This window comes from Papaver somniferum, chromosome 5 (genome assembly GCF_003573695.1).
Source record: "Papaver somniferum cultivar HN1 chromosome 5, ASM357369v1, whole genome shotgun sequence".
Lineage (NCBI taxonomy): Eukaryota > Viridiplantae > Streptophyta > Magnoliopsida > Ranunculales > Papaveraceae > Papaver > Papaver somniferum.
The window spans coordinates 148,523,862-148,541,066 of record NC_039362.1 but is presented as its reverse complement, the minus strand read 5'-3'; the positions used below and the strand labels follow the sequence as shown (position 1 = coordinate 148,541,066).

The 17,205-nt window shown below is 34.1% G+C and overlaps 1 protein-coding gene and 1 long non-coding RNA gene across 2 annotated transcripts; one reads left to right on the top strand and one right to left on the bottom strand.

Annotated features, from left to right (window-relative positions):
- The first annotated feature begins 8,716 nt into the window (after window positions 1-8,716).
- On the top strand, window positions 8,717-9,437 carry LOC113283148. The gene is made up of 2 exons (XR_003327352.1): window positions 8,717-8,975; window positions 9,121-9,437. It is a non-coding gene; the product is annotated as an uncharacterized LOC113283148 (long non-coding RNA).
- On the bottom strand, window positions 9,349-14,327 carry LOC113283147 (flowering locus K homology domain-like). Its single transcript, XM_026532311.1, has 7 exons — window positions 14,155-14,327; window positions 13,381-13,667; window positions 11,709-11,961; window positions 10,860-11,008; window positions 10,496-10,771; window positions 9,991-10,185; window positions 9,349-9,797 (listed from the first exon to the last, which is right to left on the bottom strand). Exons 1-7 carry the CDS (start codon window positions 14,195-14,197, stop codon window positions 9,627-9,629), a joined length of 1,374 nt encoding a protein of 457 aa, XP_026388096.1. The 5' UTR covers window positions 14,198-14,327; the 3' UTR covers window positions 9,349-9,626.
- Window positions 14,328-17,205: the final 2,878 nt, after the last annotated feature.

The window sequence follows — 17,205 nt, the reverse complement described above, 5'->3', positions numbered from 1 at the left end:
ATGATGCTGAGTTGAACACATTTGGAATCATTGGAGTACTTGAAAGTGACGAAGATTTCGAGTAATGTTGAAGTACCAAGGAGATCAAGCATTTGGATGAGAAGTTTCAAAGTTTATTTATTTTGTAATCCATATGTATTGATAGTTTTGTCATTAAAATTGACAAAGGGGGAGATTGTTAGAGCACTGCTCGGTCGAACTCGCAAGCGTTTCTATCTCAATCTTGTTTGTCAATGTTAGTGATCAAAACTATAAGTCTTAATTTCTAGTCTACTTATAGATGTCTTGGACTAGGATAGATTGTGTAGTTGAGCATTGGACTTCGCGGCGTTCATCATTGAAAACGAAGAACTACTAAGGAGAGATTGTGGTACTTCATCAACAAAAAATTATGTGGAGACTGAAACTCATCTATCACTTGGAAAGTCTATTTCTACTCTATCTACTATATTGAGACACAAGTCGTGTTACGATATAGTTTTCTATTATACACATTTGAGATTTCGAGTTGAGTTTAACTCGCTTACATATTTCTCGGAATATGTGTTGGTAAGCTTTTGCTTCAACCAAGTTCATCTTGATCATGTGAAAATTTCCGAGTAACATTTTACATGCTTTGTGTGATACAATCATTTGGTGTAGACTTTGAATGTTTCTTTATGATTGTTTCAATAACTTGAAAATTGCTTTGATACTAATAGTGTGTGAAAACGGCTATTGTCATCCTCTAAGAAATTTCGATGATTGAAATAAGAGTTTAGAATATTTAACCATCATTGGATTATAAACATAGTGTGCGTTCTTGCATGTATGTGATCCATGACCGGAACTTAAGTATGCATACCCGTATGCGTACTTGAAGTTGTGAAATTCCGTGTACCAAGTACGTATACTTGCATAAGGTATATGTCCGGGAATTTCTGCTGGGTTTTGGAAGTGTACTAAGTATACGTACCCGTTTGCATACTGGCAAACACAAACTCAGACCGGCTACTTAAGTATGCGTACCCGTTTGCATACTTGAGTGGTTAAAGTTCTAAAATTGGCTGGCTCGTGAACTAATACATTTATATATTAAGGAATGCATTCTTTGAAAACCGTGGATATAATGTTCATGAATTGATTCGAGTGAATCAAATCGATTTTGCTTCAATTGTGTTCTTGTATACTTCTATAAGAATATAGTTATTGAACAACTCTTTAAATAATTCCATTTGAGTCATTTGAACTAGTTATGGTTAAGATGAATAAGGTTGATATGAGAGTGTTCATATAGCTAATCTCGGTTAACTACGGTTGAGCCAACATGGTTTACACATTTAGGTACGACTACATAAACCTAAATGAGGGTACATTTCATTTGTGTATAACAAGCTAAGTTCGATCCAACGGTTGAAATATATTAGCATGAATCTAATCAATTTTTCATCTGATGGTGAATATTGAATACTTTGTTACCAAGGTAACTTAGATTGCAAACCATGATTTGAAAACTGTATAAAGGAGAACTCTAGAACTGGGAAACCTAATCCCCACACCTCCTGTGTGATACTAGTTGCATAAGCTAGAGTCGATTCTCCTTTAACCTTAGGTTTTTCGCGAAACCTTGTAGGTTAACGACTTAAAGACTTCATTGGGGTTGTGAAGCAAGATCCAACTATTTTCTCTTTAATTGCGTGATCTGATCTTGCTGTTTCTATCGTGTTTGAGTACTATCTTCTTTAAGATTGGCTCGAGATTTAATCTCCGATAGGAAATATAAAATGTAGTCACAAACATCTTCGTCTCAGCGTTTGTGATTCCACAATATCTTGTTTCGCTACCATACGATTAAGATTATTGTGAGGTAATTGATATTTCTAGGTTGTTCTTCGGGAATATAAATCCGATATATCTATTGGTTCATGTTCACCCTGATTTATCAAAAGACGGAACAAAACTCGTAGGTATTTCTGTGGGACACAGATTTATCTATTCCTATCGATTTTTCTGTGTGAGACATATTTTTTTTATCAAGTCTTCGACTTCGGGTCGTAGTAACTCTTGGTTGTGGGTGAGATCATCTAAGGGAATCAAGTGCGTAGTATCCTGCTGGGATCAGAGACGTAAGGAGCGCAATTGTACCTTGAATCAGTGTGAGATTGATTAGGTTCAACTACAGTCCAGCCCAAAGTTCATTGGTAGTAGGCTAGTGTCTTTGGAGGCTTAATACAGTGTGGTGTTTAAATCTGGACTAGGTTCCAGGGTTTTTATGCATTTACGGTTTCCTCGTTAATAAAATTCTGGTATTTGTGTTATTTCTTTTCCGCATTATATTTTGTTATATAATTGAAATATCACAGGTTGTGCATTAAATCGATCAATTGAAAAATCCAACCTTTGGTTGTTGATTGAAATTGATTGATCCTTTTCCTATTTTTTGATTGCAGATTGAATTGAGAGATAGAGATATAAAACTCTTTGATATAATTTTCTATAGATTGAGTCTGACTGTCTAGTTGATTCTCTTGAAAGTATATTGGAGTTTGTCTATTCATATTGCCAAACGAATTATTGGGTGTGGTTGTTAGACCCCCGCTTTTTCAGATATGATTGAATTCTTGGTATCAATATTTCTTTTAATGGTTTAATTCATAAGGAACTCAAATCTTATCACCTTTTCCTACTTTGTGGAAAAAAATATGAGAAATATTAATAGTCTACTACGAATGACATATGGATTTTCAAAGCATTATCTTAAGGTTTGGTTAATTAATTAATATATTTGTTCATCGTCCCATCTAGCAAACATATACATGTAAAGACTATGGGGGAGGACATGGAACACAATAAAAAATAGTACCATTGTATGTTTGAACAAATATATTGTGCTTAACAGTGATAAACGATACTACTCGTTGGGATAACAACTATGTGCAGAATAAATGTATCCATGAAATTCTAGGAGGGAGATAAATTTGTTATACATCACTGTCTTTAATTACAGGTACTCAACTGACACATGAAGAATAGTAAAAGAGTAAGAAAGTTGAAGATTCAAGAATCAAGAAAGCATCATGGAGTTTGTACTGAAAGTCAACTTTATAAAAGGACATATGTATTCTATTAGAGCATTTCTCGGTTGAACCCGCCAAGAGTTGGTATGTCAAGGTTGGTTTTCATATTTTAGTATCAAAACTCAATTATATCTTGATTATAACTACTAGAGTAAACTTCGTTAGGTTAGACTAGGAAGCCTAAAAATATTGAGACATACAAGTACTACACTGAAGACCTGAAGATTCTAATGACATATACACATCAGCGAAGACATCATCCTTCTACTTGAGGTTAGTAATACAAGACTTGACTTATTTCCATTTCTAATCATTGCTTTCAAGTCTCTTAGATTGAAAACATAACATGCGAAGTTATATACATGAAACTCTAGTATTAGAGACTTGATCATCTTATTACGATCAAAGTGTAAAGGAAGAATATATAAGTTGTTTTACAACTTAGGTAATTGTGAAGTATAACGCTTATCTTTTGAACTTCGTAATTGCGACATAGATATAATCTTTGTAACTTATGTACTAAATTGTATAATGAACTTAGGATTGATTTCATGACTAGAAAACTATGTTTGATTACATAAGTTTAAGGAAGTAGGCTTAGGAACTTGTTTCGTAGTTGAAAGAAATCAATAGGATTAGTGGTCTAGTTTTCATTGAAGGTCTAAAGAAGTATCAATCCCTACTTATGTTTAGGAATCACGATGGAACCGATTACCTATGTTCGGAGTCAAGGTGGTAGCAATCCTTACATATGTTTAGAGTCAAGGTAGTACCAATCCTAACCTATATAAGAAAGAAGGTAGAAATGATACCTACCTACATTAGGAGTCATGGTAGAACTGATCCCCATGTGTAAAATCGGTTTCTCTAGTCACGTACACTACAAGGTTTGTGTGATTTTGGAAACTGGATTTACTAAATATGAAAGTTTAAGATGTCGACATAATGAGTAATTTGAAAATGTGCGTAAATCTTATATTTTATTGTTCAAAGATATTCCTTGATACTCAAGGTGAGTTCCCAAATCGAAATGTTTTAGAATCTTTTTTTTAAGATTTTTGAATGTATATGTTTTATTTTTCCAGCAAGCAAAACATATCTCTTCAAGATATATTAGTTAAGTATCTCGTACGCTAGCTAATATTGAGTTGTATCCATGAAGGATTTCGGTTATACAATTGGATATTGGTTGGAATTAGACAAAACTGAATTTAGATGCTTTATTGCATATCTTTGTATAGCGGCTTAATTTTGACAGTATTCAAAACTGGACTAGGTCCCTGTTTTTTTTTTAATTTGCAGCTTGCTCGTTAAAAAAATCTTGTTGTGTCTTTACTTTCATTTTCAGCAATTATAATGATTATTTTAGTTATAATTAAAAGTAAATACATTGTACGTTAATACAACATTCGGGTTGATCCCTATAGTTGTGTTCGATTTCGAACTAAAACTATATACCAAGTGTATACCTTGTGGTTTGCTATCTTCTTGACAGTCTTTGTCTAAAATTTGTAGGTTGATATCGCAAAATTTGTGGTGTAGGAGGGTATGTGGTGTACTTGGTACCCTCGTCATTTCATATTTCAAAGTTTTGTCACTAAAATTTATAAAGGGGGATATAGTCAGGGTAAATGCTCTATTGAGCTTCCAAGCATTTATATAGAAAGTAAGTAGTCAAATTTATACGCCGAAATAATATGTTTATTTATATCTTACTAAAGTAAGCTTCGGTATAGGTTTGATTAGGTAGTAAAGTCTTATAATCAAACAAGTTATTCTTGAAGATTGAATATCATACAAAAACATCATTTGAAGAACTTCATCAATGGCTAGTCACAAAGAATGATTTTCCTTTCAGACTATCTATCTGTTTATCTATCATATCAAGGTTGAAGACTTTAGTAAACAATCATGTCTATTTTTTCTTCTTCTAGGTGTTAAGCTAAAGTCCAGTGAAGATTTGATGTCAATCTCATGCTTATCGCTTTTTCTAAACTAAAATCAAGTAAATATTTTCTCATGAGTTTTGAAATTAAATGTTCGCAAACATATAAATAAATCTATTTGAAATTTCAATCTTAAACTCATTGAGTTTGCGAGCCTGCATTTAAATTTGCAAACCTAAAAAAGAGAAAAAGGGTCCTGAACTCGGCGTTGCTTTAAGTTCACGAACCTGCGTTTTGTGTTCACGAACTAAATGATGAGAGAAAGGTTCCTAAATCCAAGCTTATTTGACTTTGCAACCCTTGATTATAAAAGTTTCTCCTGAAAGGTTATTGATTATAAAATTTACACGTTCTTACAAATTGCTATTTTTAGCTAATTCTTTTGCGTGAAAAGTCACTTGTTCTTTCCAAGAATTGATCAAAGTTGAGATAAAAGTTTCAGATTCAATTCATACGGTTGCAACTTCAAATGCACACGCCTAACTTTAGCAGTTTGATGTTATATCGGGAGAAATCTACTTATGGCAATTATTTGATGCTTAATTTTTCCAACGCTTTAAACTATGGAAAGAACCTCAATGCAATTAATTTCTAACCAAAAAAACTAAACCTTTTGTATTTGAGGACATAACTTAAGCTTAGTAGCATTGAGAATTACTTGGGTTGCAAGAAATTATTGCTTACACAACCTAGCTTTGATATCAATTACTATTTATTGGGGACATCCTGCAACAAAAAATCTTAATCCCTTGCATGTTTTGTATCTTATTGCAAAGTTTTTCTACCAACACCGAAGGTTCTTGCGAACTAAGGTGAAACTTTGAAAGACTTCACTTGGAGATTCTTGAAGCATAGGTAGAACTGTCTTCCTTTGATAGGTTCAGAACCTGTATCTTGATTTAATTTGTTGTATCCTATGTATACAATCCTTGTACAATATATACGCTCAGTTTCAAAACTGTATTTAAGATTGTTTTTCAAGGTAAACCTAGTGTATACCCGAACGGTTCAAAAACCAAATTCCAACAAGAACAAGTCTTGTAATTTATATTTCAAGATACAATTTCAACAAAGAGTCTTGTAGTTTCATTACAGCTAAGTAAATATTATCTAGGTTTAGATAAGTACAACCTGTGATATTTCAATTATAAAGATAAAATAATATAACGCGGAGAAAAAAATAACATGTACACCAGAGATTTTGTTAACGAGGATAACTATAATCTTGTAGAAAAAATCTAGGACCTAGTCTAGATTGAACACTCACTAATTTAAATTGTTACACCAATTACCTACTATCGGATTTCGGACTAGATGTAGTACCTGCTTCAGTTGTATTGGTACACTTGTAGAACTCCTAACATAACACCAATTCTCTTTAAGATTTCCTCTTTTAACCCTTCTAGCGGAACCCCAATTCTCTTTAGAAGAAGCTCTTGAAAATCCTCTAGCAAAACGGTATTTTTCTTTAGACGATACTCCTCAAAACAGTTAGGTTTTTCCGTACCATTTTTTTCCTAGAAAAATCTAGAGATATATTGATCTATCAAAATCTAAGCTTTATGAAAAACACCTAGGGACATGTTCTGTAACTATCAAAGAAGATAGCTTCCTTGTGCTTTACGACCTCCAAGTAAAGTCTTTTGAAATTTCACTCTTGCTGGTGATGAACAAAGATATGGAAAACAATCTTATGCAAAACACTCATAATTTTTTAAGGGATAGATTGTGTAGTTACATGAAATCCCTATTTATAGTGAATGATCAAGTCTAGGTTACTCGGAAACAAAGATACCTTGTCTAGGAAAGGAAACACCCATATACTTGACCAAAATATGCTTTTAGTCACGGTTTTGGTTCGAACTGTTGTCGAAAGTTCGTGTACAATTTCCTATTCACGAAATCAACCTTAGCCAAAGTGTTGCTTTATTAAGTTAGTCATAAAATCTTCATTATAACTCGGAATTGAGTGATTCTTGGCTCATTACATTCATATTCTCATTCCCTACAACATGAAGACCTTTTTCATGATAACGGTCATTCTCACAAAATTCATGGGCTTAAATATACTCGAGTGTATATATAAATATATATTTACCATCATAGGAATTGTTCCATAGAGTGAGCACGTATTTCGATAGATGGAGAGGTAGAGCAAACAAAAGAATCAAGAATTTGTTACTAACTTTTAATGAAGTTCTCCAAGATGTCTCAGTGTAGTCTTCAATCTCCATTCTTCAAGGATATCTTTGGTTTTACACTCTACTTCTTAGTCTACTCCGAAACTAACTTTTACGACTAAATCAAGAACGCATTTTGTCATCTAAATTTGACAACTAACTTGACATACGAACGCTAGAGGGTTCAACCGAGCAATGCTATAACAATTGACTATTATACAGGTCATCCTCTTCTGCTATAAGGTCATTCTATAATTATTGACAAAATTAAAGATTGATAGAACTTCAATTCGATTGTGTATAATGCCTTTCTATCGAAATCCAGATTTGAAGATACCACGAAATTCATCTAGAGTTGTTCTAAGATTGACACTCGTGTGAGTTAAATTGAATAGGATTCTCGACAAGATTAAAGAGGTATATAACATAATCTTTCGGTATAAATTCTTCTAAGTCTACAGAAAGAATTTTGTCGCCTTGATTTATCTTCTAAAAGAAAATTAATTAGCGTCTTGTTTGATGCAGGGCAGCATTAGTCTTCATGAACGACTACGGAGCAACTCCTAGGCATGTAAAGAACATCACCTAGGAGAATTAAATACGTAGGTTCTTGTAAGAATTATGAGACTTAAGGGCACAACTGCAGCATAGTAGCTTAGCCTATTTATTCTTTGAAAATTATATTCCAGACCAAAGTCACTATAGTAGGCAACTATTTGTTGTGGCTTAACACAGTGTGTGTTCAAACTGGACGAGGTCGATCCGGAATTTTTCCGTCGTTGCAGTTCTCCTCGTTCACGTAATTTCTGGTGTCCTGCTTTTATTTATTTTCCGAGTTATATTGATTTATTCTTTGTAATTGAAAAGCAAATTGTGTGTTAATCATCCTTATGATTCAAGAATCTTAACTATAGGTGGTGGTGTACTTAGTACCCTTTCCTTTCAAATTTTTATTGCTTGCTGAAGATTGCCTCAAGGTTCGGGTGATGATAAAAATGCATTGATAATAAATTAACGTTATTTTATTTTTTGAAAATTTAATTACTCTATGATACTCAATGTCCGGTTCATATATCAAACTCCTACCTGGAACAATGTTGGTACCAAGCATAAGTGCTTGACAAAATCTAGGTATCAATCGAATGAAATTCCAATTTTCCTTTAATATTTTAAAGGTGGACTCATATAGTAGAGTAAGCGGTGTCGATACTCATCTCTATTGGCGCAAAAATAATGAAAAGTAAAAAAATAAATCTAAACCAAGATCAGTTGGTATTTTTTACATCGAATTTAGTTTTCAATCATATCAATTATGACATAAATACTTGCCCAAGCCTAAAACGATAAACGTCAGTATAGATAGTTATGTAGATACATTTTTGTTTTCTTCACTACCTAGTAGCTATTCAATATTTACCACTGTATAGTGGTAGTGGTGGGATCCACAATAAGGAATGTTTATTTTGGCGTTTTTAGTATCAAGATAGTAGGCAATCACTATCGCGGCAATGAAAATCAAAAAGTACTTCTTTTCCTCTTCTAAAACCTTCCGGTTCTCCCGATGGTCGTCTACCTCATCAAAAACAAGACTTAAATCTCGACTAAAATAACCGATTCATCCAAATATTGATGGATTGATTTTTTTAATTTCCTAAAAACTCTATGATAACATTGAGTTTCTCTAACCATGAAAATCAAATCATAGAAACATAAAAGGTGCGTTTTTCTATTCTCTTGATTGTTTCTCGTTGATGCCCATCCCAAAATACTTTTAATCCAAATGGAAGAACATGGTTAGTAATCTTTGTTAATTTATGAGAAAGAAATCTTCATTTCAATTAGTGGATACTTGTTTTGGTCTTTTCTAATTTGATAATTTTTGTTGTAATATATTTTTTTTCCATTAATTGCAAGTCCAACTAAATTTTTTTTTTGTAGGAATTTCTCAACTACCACAACTCATAGCAATTTCAGAATCACAGCATGTGATCAACTAAATCAGAAACCTTCAATCGATTCGGCACATCTATTAACAGGCGAAATAGGTGGATGCACTGGCAAATCTGGCGACGGACAGAAGTCAACAAGGATCCTCTGGTTTAGATTTTGAATAAATTTTGATAGGAAGGAGAATATCTAAATTAGTTCGAAAAGAATTGCCTAATGTAATGAATTCTAATGTTCTTACGTAAAAGTGTATAAAAGTAAAGTATTGACTAGATGTTATTGGAAAGTAATACGCGGTAGTTACAAAACAAACGGCTTACACAACAAACGACTTTCAATGACTACTAAGATACTATGTAAGAGCACTACCTATATGCCAGAGAAAAACAACCAAGCTGTAAGAAAAATTTAAATTTTTGGGCCCAACAGTTTGAGGCTATAGGCAACAGCCAAGCTGGCCTAACTCTGCTGGCCATCTTGTCAAGGTCTAAAAGATACTAATATCCATAATTAGCTCCATAAACAGGACCATAACCTCCTGCAGCTTGGCCTGCATGTCCATCATCGGATGGTGCTGCTGCGTACATGGAACCATGAGTCTGATATGTGTTGTCTGCGGGCCCACTGACCTGGTTTTGCGCTTGGCCAGCAGCTTCAGCCATGAAATTCTGCAAGCAGCAAGAGGAGATCAAAATTAACAGACAGTGGAGTAGATAGTACACCACAAATCACTCCTCGAAGCAAGAATGACACCATAAGGCTAGCACAAGTGCAGAAAATCGACATGTTCTTATGATAACAAAAGCATTAGTTATTGATAAATTACATTCTTGATTACAAATCTATGGGGGAGAAATATACCTGTATCAACTGCTGAGCAGTTTGGACTTGGGACGCACTTCCATTAATTTCAACGGTCATTTCTCCCGGCACACCCCTAGTTTCCTGTATTGTAATTGTTGCCCCACTAGCACGCCTAATGTAACTAATATTTGAACCTGCTGTTCCAATTACAGCATCAGCGTAGGACAATGGTACTTGCATATGCTGAGTGATCTGCAAACAGTATAACCCGCCATCATTACTTAAGCAGAAGTATGAGATAATTTCTAATCCCACTATAGAAGAGAAGGATCGATTAATTTACAGATTATTATAAACAAGAAAAACATTAACAGTGGCCTAGCAAAGATAATTATTGTAAATTTGGAAAGCAAGCTAAAATTTGGACTTGGATGTTAGCTAACACCTGAGCATGCAAATCTGCAAAACCCCAAAAGTCCTACGGGTGTAGTACCACAAATGGATTGCTGACCCACTACTGCAACATTCAGGGAGAGGGAGAGAGAGAGGGTAGAGGAAGTACCGGCGTCACCATTGATTGTGGTTGCTGTGCGTTGGTTGAAGATTGAACTCCCATGGTTGGCTCTCTTCCATAGGTCGACAGACCCTGGTGAGGTTGTCGGTCCATAGGAGGAAACTCAGCCTGTGGGGGGTAATAATTATCTTGTTGACGTGGGGGCATCATATACTGAGGATTTACACCATACCCAAGACCACCGCCAGCATTTTGCCGAAAACCCTGAGGAGGACCCCACTGTGTTGCCATGTTCTGCTCCATCTGAGAATTTGGCATTTGCATCTGCAACATTAAAAAATTTCACAATTAAGATTTCTTTGGAAGATCAGAAGAGAGAGCGGCTAAGACCCATGCAGCAACACAAACTTACATGTAACTCAAATATTCCAATTACACTCCGATCAACCAAAAACTTCCTCAAGTGCGCGGCAATTAGTTCTATTGCTTTGTGCACGTCTAGTGGCTCGCCCTGTACCTCCACAATTCTGTCATCCGGCATAACAAGAACAGGTTGATCTTCTGCAACAGTTCAAAAACAACAAGGGTAAGAATATCAGAAAAGCGAAAGGTTCTATACTTCTATTCTTCGGCATTAACTTGCATCTGTCTTCCATTGCGAGTTGTTCCATCTGAAACCATACCCACGTGGAACACAAACAGAAAACATTCTTATTTAATTCTAAGTGACTCTTAAATTGACTAAAACCCTTTGAACTTCCTAGAAATCATTGGCCTTGAACCTTGAGGGAACAACTAATTAAGCTCAAATGAATTGGAGCTATTTAAAACAATAAAAGAAATCTGGTAAAACGAACAGAAGATCAAGTTCATGCAAATAAGAAAAGAAAATCATATGTTACTCAAATACTTTGAAGGACATGTGATCAGCGTAGTACAGTGGTAAAGTCATTACCAGTGACCTGAGTTTGAAACTCATCAGTACCAAAATTCTTTCCCGGTCAAACAAACAAAAAAAAGGATATCCAGAGGGGACCAGCACCTAAAGCGAAAATTTGCTAAAAGAAAGTAAAAAATACAAGAAAGAAAGATATCCCACAACAAGGCACTAGGTATCTCAATATGATGAAGGATCTACACGTTGATAAAGACAACAAGTATAATATTAGTCAAGGATAACAAAGAACAGGTAGTAGAGATATAGATGGTTTAGCTCAAACATTAACAATTCCTAATAAAACCAAAATGTTTCAAAGAATACCTGGTCCAATTACTCGAACAATACAGTTGGAAGACTCTTGAATAGATTTTATTGTGGCTCCCTGCTTTCCAATCAAGCTTCCAGCTTGCGAAGCTGCCACTACAAGTCGAGATGAAATTGTGCCACCAGAGTTTGGTGGACCATGAGCTTGGTCACTTTCCAAACCATCAATCAGACGTTTATGTATCCTTAATAAAGCATCCATCGCAGGAGGAATAGCAACTTCAGGCTCTTCCTTGGCAGAAAGCATTACCTTAAGAAACACACAGGAAAGCAAATGTACATTAAGAGGTGTTAGGCAAAGCGAACAACTTCAAATCAATTGTTCAACAGTATTCAAGAATTAACTGAATAACAATTGATTATTCAGCAATGCATATTCAGTTTCAACCTCAATCGTTTCAGCAGAAAATCTTAATTAACTGATATAAGAATTATCTTAATTGATTATCTTCCTTTAAGCATGTGTTTCGTTTTGTTTTTTTTTTTTCATTCTTTGATGTTGGTATTTTTATTTGATACCAATTCCCTTTTAATGTTAGCAGTAACTTAAGTAGTATATGGATAAAAATACAGCACCCACAAAAAATGCGGAATGAGATATTATTACTAATGATAAGACTAATAAAACCCTCATTCGAAAGATGGATAATTATTAGTGGATATATTTATCCTTACTATACATTACACAAGCATGCATGCGGAATACCTTTTCTAAGTGGACTTTATTTAAGGGGTGATTTTTCTTGTTATGGTAGTTTATTCATATTTATACTAACAAGTTTTTACAGATCACTGTGAACCAAGTTCTGAGGTTTTACCAGACTGAACGCAGAGCTCTAGGCGTGAATGTCTTCCAAAGTGGATCTGAGTGTAATCAGATCAATTTTCAGCATGTATAAATGGTCAATGCTGATCCCATTCTTCTAGTTGTGGAACACTTTTGGTGATAGATTGGTTTCCTGAGGTTCGCGCACAGAACCTGCAAAGACTAACTTCCGTTATTGTGATGGAAGGCATTATATTACTGTCTGGTTTAAGTGATATTATCTTATCTTATCTTTTTTTTTATTTCTTTTTCCTTTTCTTTTTAATTTAGTTTCTTTTTTAAGAGATGTGAGCCATTTTAGGTTATATGAAGCATGTTTACTATTCCTCGGTAGTTCAACACTATAGGCAGCTTAGCTAGTCGTAATTACAAAAAGGGTGAACAGTAAGGAGTATTGCACTGCGCCTTTACAGATTGAGGGTGTAGCTGTCTCTGCATCATGAGACTGAAATTGACATCAGAAAAGGCTACAAAATAGTAAGACCAGAGTTCTTGAGAAATTAAACAATATAAGATGGCGTACAAGTTTACTAAAGCCATTGACCTAGGAGCAGTATCATGGAAGTGTATGGTGAGCCTAAATTATTATTAGTAGGTTTAGGAATCGCAGAATGACTAATTATTTGATTTATTAAAGGTTAAGCAAATTTCTGAAGTTCTATAGATTACAAGCCATAGATGCTGAAGTAACTCAGCACCTTCTAAGCCAGAAAAAGTGACCTCCAGTAGCACCGCATATAAGTAAGCTCAAAAATACAAACATAAACACCAAAATTTGAGCTTGGTAGTTAAAAGTGAATGAAGATACTTCAGGAAGAAAATATAATTCTACAATTCACTTACTGCTCTTTCTTGAGTGCCAGGGGGACCATCTAGAATTTTGATGCGAGCTCTTGTCTCCTCGCACATCTTTTTAATAAACTCTCCTTTGCGACCAATAATACCACCAACCTTCTGTGCAGGAACCAATATCCGGAAAACATTTTCCCCAGGCCATCCGGGCCATTTCTTATCACCAATTCCAACACCTGGTTCGTCCTCACCTTGTTTCTCTTCTAGAGGGATAGAATTTTCAGGCATGTCATCTTCACCAAGATTTTCCTCAGGAGTATCATCAATTGTTTGTTCCACTAGACAACAAAACAAATTGAAATCAATTATTCGATAATTGCACAAACAGCAGACAAACTAACCCTAATCTTTATTTAAATTGTTAAATTAAATAAAAAATCGTAAAAAAAACCTGGAAATTGTTAAAAAAAACAAATTAATTAATTGTTCAAGCTAATTTTGGCTCGGGATAGTACCAGACATAAAGTAACTTAGAGTTTAAACGAAACAAAAATTATAATTAAAAGAAAACATAATTTAGACGAAGAAAAAACCCTAAAAAACAGAACCTATAAATTTACCCATCAGCAGAAACTAAACCCTAATGTAAAGTTTGTGTTATAAAGAAACGAACCCTAAACAGCAAATAAGAGTTGATAAACATGAATACAACCACGGAAAGAGAAGGACAGAAAAAAACTAAACAAAGTAGAAATTTAAACCAGGCGAAGGATTAAAGAGGTGGAAAAACTAAAATTGAAGCTGGATTTTCATCTTTTTACTTACAGGAATCGTTAGATAGTTCTGTGGGTTCTGAGTGTTCCTCCATGGAGTGATAATGGTGGGTATACCGTTACGAGCTGAGAGAGAGAGAGGTGGAGGGGGATGGGGATTGGCGAAAACCTTTCAATTATCCTCCGCGGCTAGGTTTGGAACGAAAGAAATTTGACGTCCGATGGACTTTATGCAGTGACTATATAAAAGCCTCTAGTTTTTTTGGGTCGCGAGAAATTAAAATCCGGATCCACATCCGACAACCCCCGTTTAAAAAGGAAGTCTATTACAGCTCAGGTGCTCCAACCAAATGGTTTTGAGGGCACCTATGAATTTAAATGTCTTAAACGAGAATAACCTAATCTATAACAAAAGTTCCAAAAACCACAACAAAATCCTAAATCTAATCTAATTCTAATTCATATTCTTGTTTCGCTTTTTTCTTGTTCATCGTGAATGGGTTAGATGTGATCAGATTATTAATTTGGAAATTAGTTTAAGAAGTCTGTTTTTTTCCGTCATAATGACTTCAATCACGTAAGAATAAAAAAACTCATCATATTTTGTTGGTTTTAATTGCATAGATAGGTTAAATTTGATCAAACTAAGAATTTAAAAATTAACTTCAGAACAATCATTTCTGTACCGTAAATCAATTCTACGGTCTGGAAATAAACTCCCAATCGTAAACCAACTATACAACTTGAAAATTTTATATTTCCAAATCGTAAGCAAAATTGCCAAGCCAGTTTTACGGTCTGGAGTTCAACTATCCAAACTGTAGATTTATTTACGATTTGAAATTTTTATATTCAAACCGTAGATAAAATTGTCTGGTAAAAAGTCAAACCCAGTTTTTCCACCGTAGGTGCTTAGTTCCCAACCGTAAACGATCCTGAATTTGGATACGGTTTGGAGTTCCCGCCGCATGTTAAGTTTACGTTTTGATTTCCCACTATATACTATATTTACAATTTAGTTTTCATACCGTAGATGCTTCTTACGGTTTAGTTTTCAAACCGTAGTTGATGCTTCATTGTTACGATCATGATTATACTTATTTCTTTATGATTATCTTTTCTTTTGATTTTTGATTTTCAAACACTAAGTATAAATCAAATCATTAGTCTAACCAGATCATTAATCTAATAATTTAGTTTAGATAATATAATTTTTAAAACTAATTAACCAAGTTCTAGCCATCAACAAAAATGGTAGGATAAGGGGTTTTGGAGATCACTATTTCATAACCTGAATTTGTCATTTTATAAGCCCTCAAAACTATTTGGTGTGAGCCTCTATAACAGGCTTCTTAAAAGATTAAAAGTGCACAAATTATTATTTTTCACCTTTTTGGGGGTTATTATATGTTGCCTCCCTAATTCCCAACGATATGGATGGTAAGACAAGATAAAATTAAGAAAAGCAAGCTTAAATGTATAAACGATCCACGATCAAAAAATTTGATGGTCAGAAATGTTGTTATCATTATCTAACGGAAGGTCACATTTGAACAAAATATAAAAATCTAACGTTAGTCAAGAAATTAGTACTACTTTAAGATACTCTTAATATGACGAAAGTGTCTTATCAAGAATACATAGTACAGTTTGGCTAACTTAACCTATGTAAACGGTGGCTAGGATTTTTCTAGAAAGAAGATAAATTTACTGTCGTGGTTTGTTCAACGAAACCTTTACGAATGTTTTATTAATTAAGTGTCCCACTAGTTGCTCATAGAGTCATAATGATTAATTAATTTTTTTATTATAAAGTCCCATCAATTGATCTAATAAATATATATTTTTATTATTGAATAATAATCATACTAAAAATTATATTATAAATGTTAATGGTGATAGTGGATGAAGTAGTGAGTGGTAGAAATGGCGGCGGGCGTTTGTGAGGGATGGAGGCGGTAATATTACTGGTGGTGGAAGAAATAGTAGCGATGCTTGTTTTTTATAGTGGTGGGTGTTGGTGAATAGTAGTGGACAATAATAGTTTTGTGTCTTTACAAAACGCACAACATCATATTGTGAAAGATGTAGTTGGCTATTTCCTGCATGATTGGCAAGGACAAAAACCAAATAATTCGTTGATGATACTGTTGGATCACCCAAATAGTATCTCTGATATCTATGGTACAAATCATAGTTTTTAGTGTTAAAATAAAATTGATTACAATATAAAAGAAAATATAACAAAAATAAAATAATGGATTAAATTAATTTACGACTTAATTTTGTTTAATATAAACTTTACTCATGATGTTGGTGATTAAAAATTAAAGCACGTGCAGCGATTGGGGGAATGGTGGTGGGGAAAGAAGCTGTATCAAGTGATTTTTTGGTGGTGGCGGGTGTTGGTGAGTAGTAATATATTCTGTTAATAACGTGTCGCCACAAATCGGTTGACATTATAAAGCAGAGAAAATGTGGTTGATCGTCTTAGTGAAGATATAAACTCGGTTAAAATACATGACAATTAAAATAAGAACTGTAAACAAACGGTACAATTCAAAATCAGTACACAATAAATCAGTACTCACATTAAGTCGCATTGTTATGACGCGGGTTATATCATAGCTAGGTGACCTTTTTTTTCATGTTTCTTTGTTCTGTATTATAAAACAAAGTTTAACTAAGTTAGTCAGCATAAAGAGCGATCTTGATTTGCCCTCCTGATTGATAAATCCACGGTCGTGGTCGATCCCATGAATACACGCTTTAATTGGGGAATAATGCATTGTGTATTCTATTTTTCCCATCTCAAAAATCAAAAGCAAAATGGAGAAATTTGATAGACTAGAAATAACAAACCCACATTCCTATAAAGCTAAACTATTGATTCTCTCACTCACATCCATGAGGAGTGGACTAAAAAACTTTGGTTCCCCACTTTTGAGCAAACCTAAATAAATAAATTTGGGAATTAGAGATAGACTAAAGAGACAAAACAATTTAAATCCAAGAACATGCTTTCGCTCAACCTTATTTCCTAGATGATTTGGTATCATCCTCGAAATATTTGGTGCCTTAATATATCAATTGTTTTTAGTAT

What these genes read in the sequence shown, in the direction of transcription:
- LOC113283147 (XM_026532311.1), bottom strand. Translation starts at nt 14,197, where the DNA reads ATGGAGGAACACTCAGAACCCACAGAACTATCTAACGATTCCT. An exon ending in CACAATCAATGGTGACGCCG is followed by an intron (nt 10,186 to 10,495) that starts GTACTTCCTCTA and finishes TACTGTTTGCAG; the next exon opens with ATCACTCAGCATATGCAAGT. An exon ending in CTGCTCAGCAGTTGATACAG is followed by an intron (nt 9,798 to 9,990) that starts GTATATTTCTCC and finishes TGCTGCTTGCAG; the next exon opens with AATTTCATGGCTGAAGCTGC.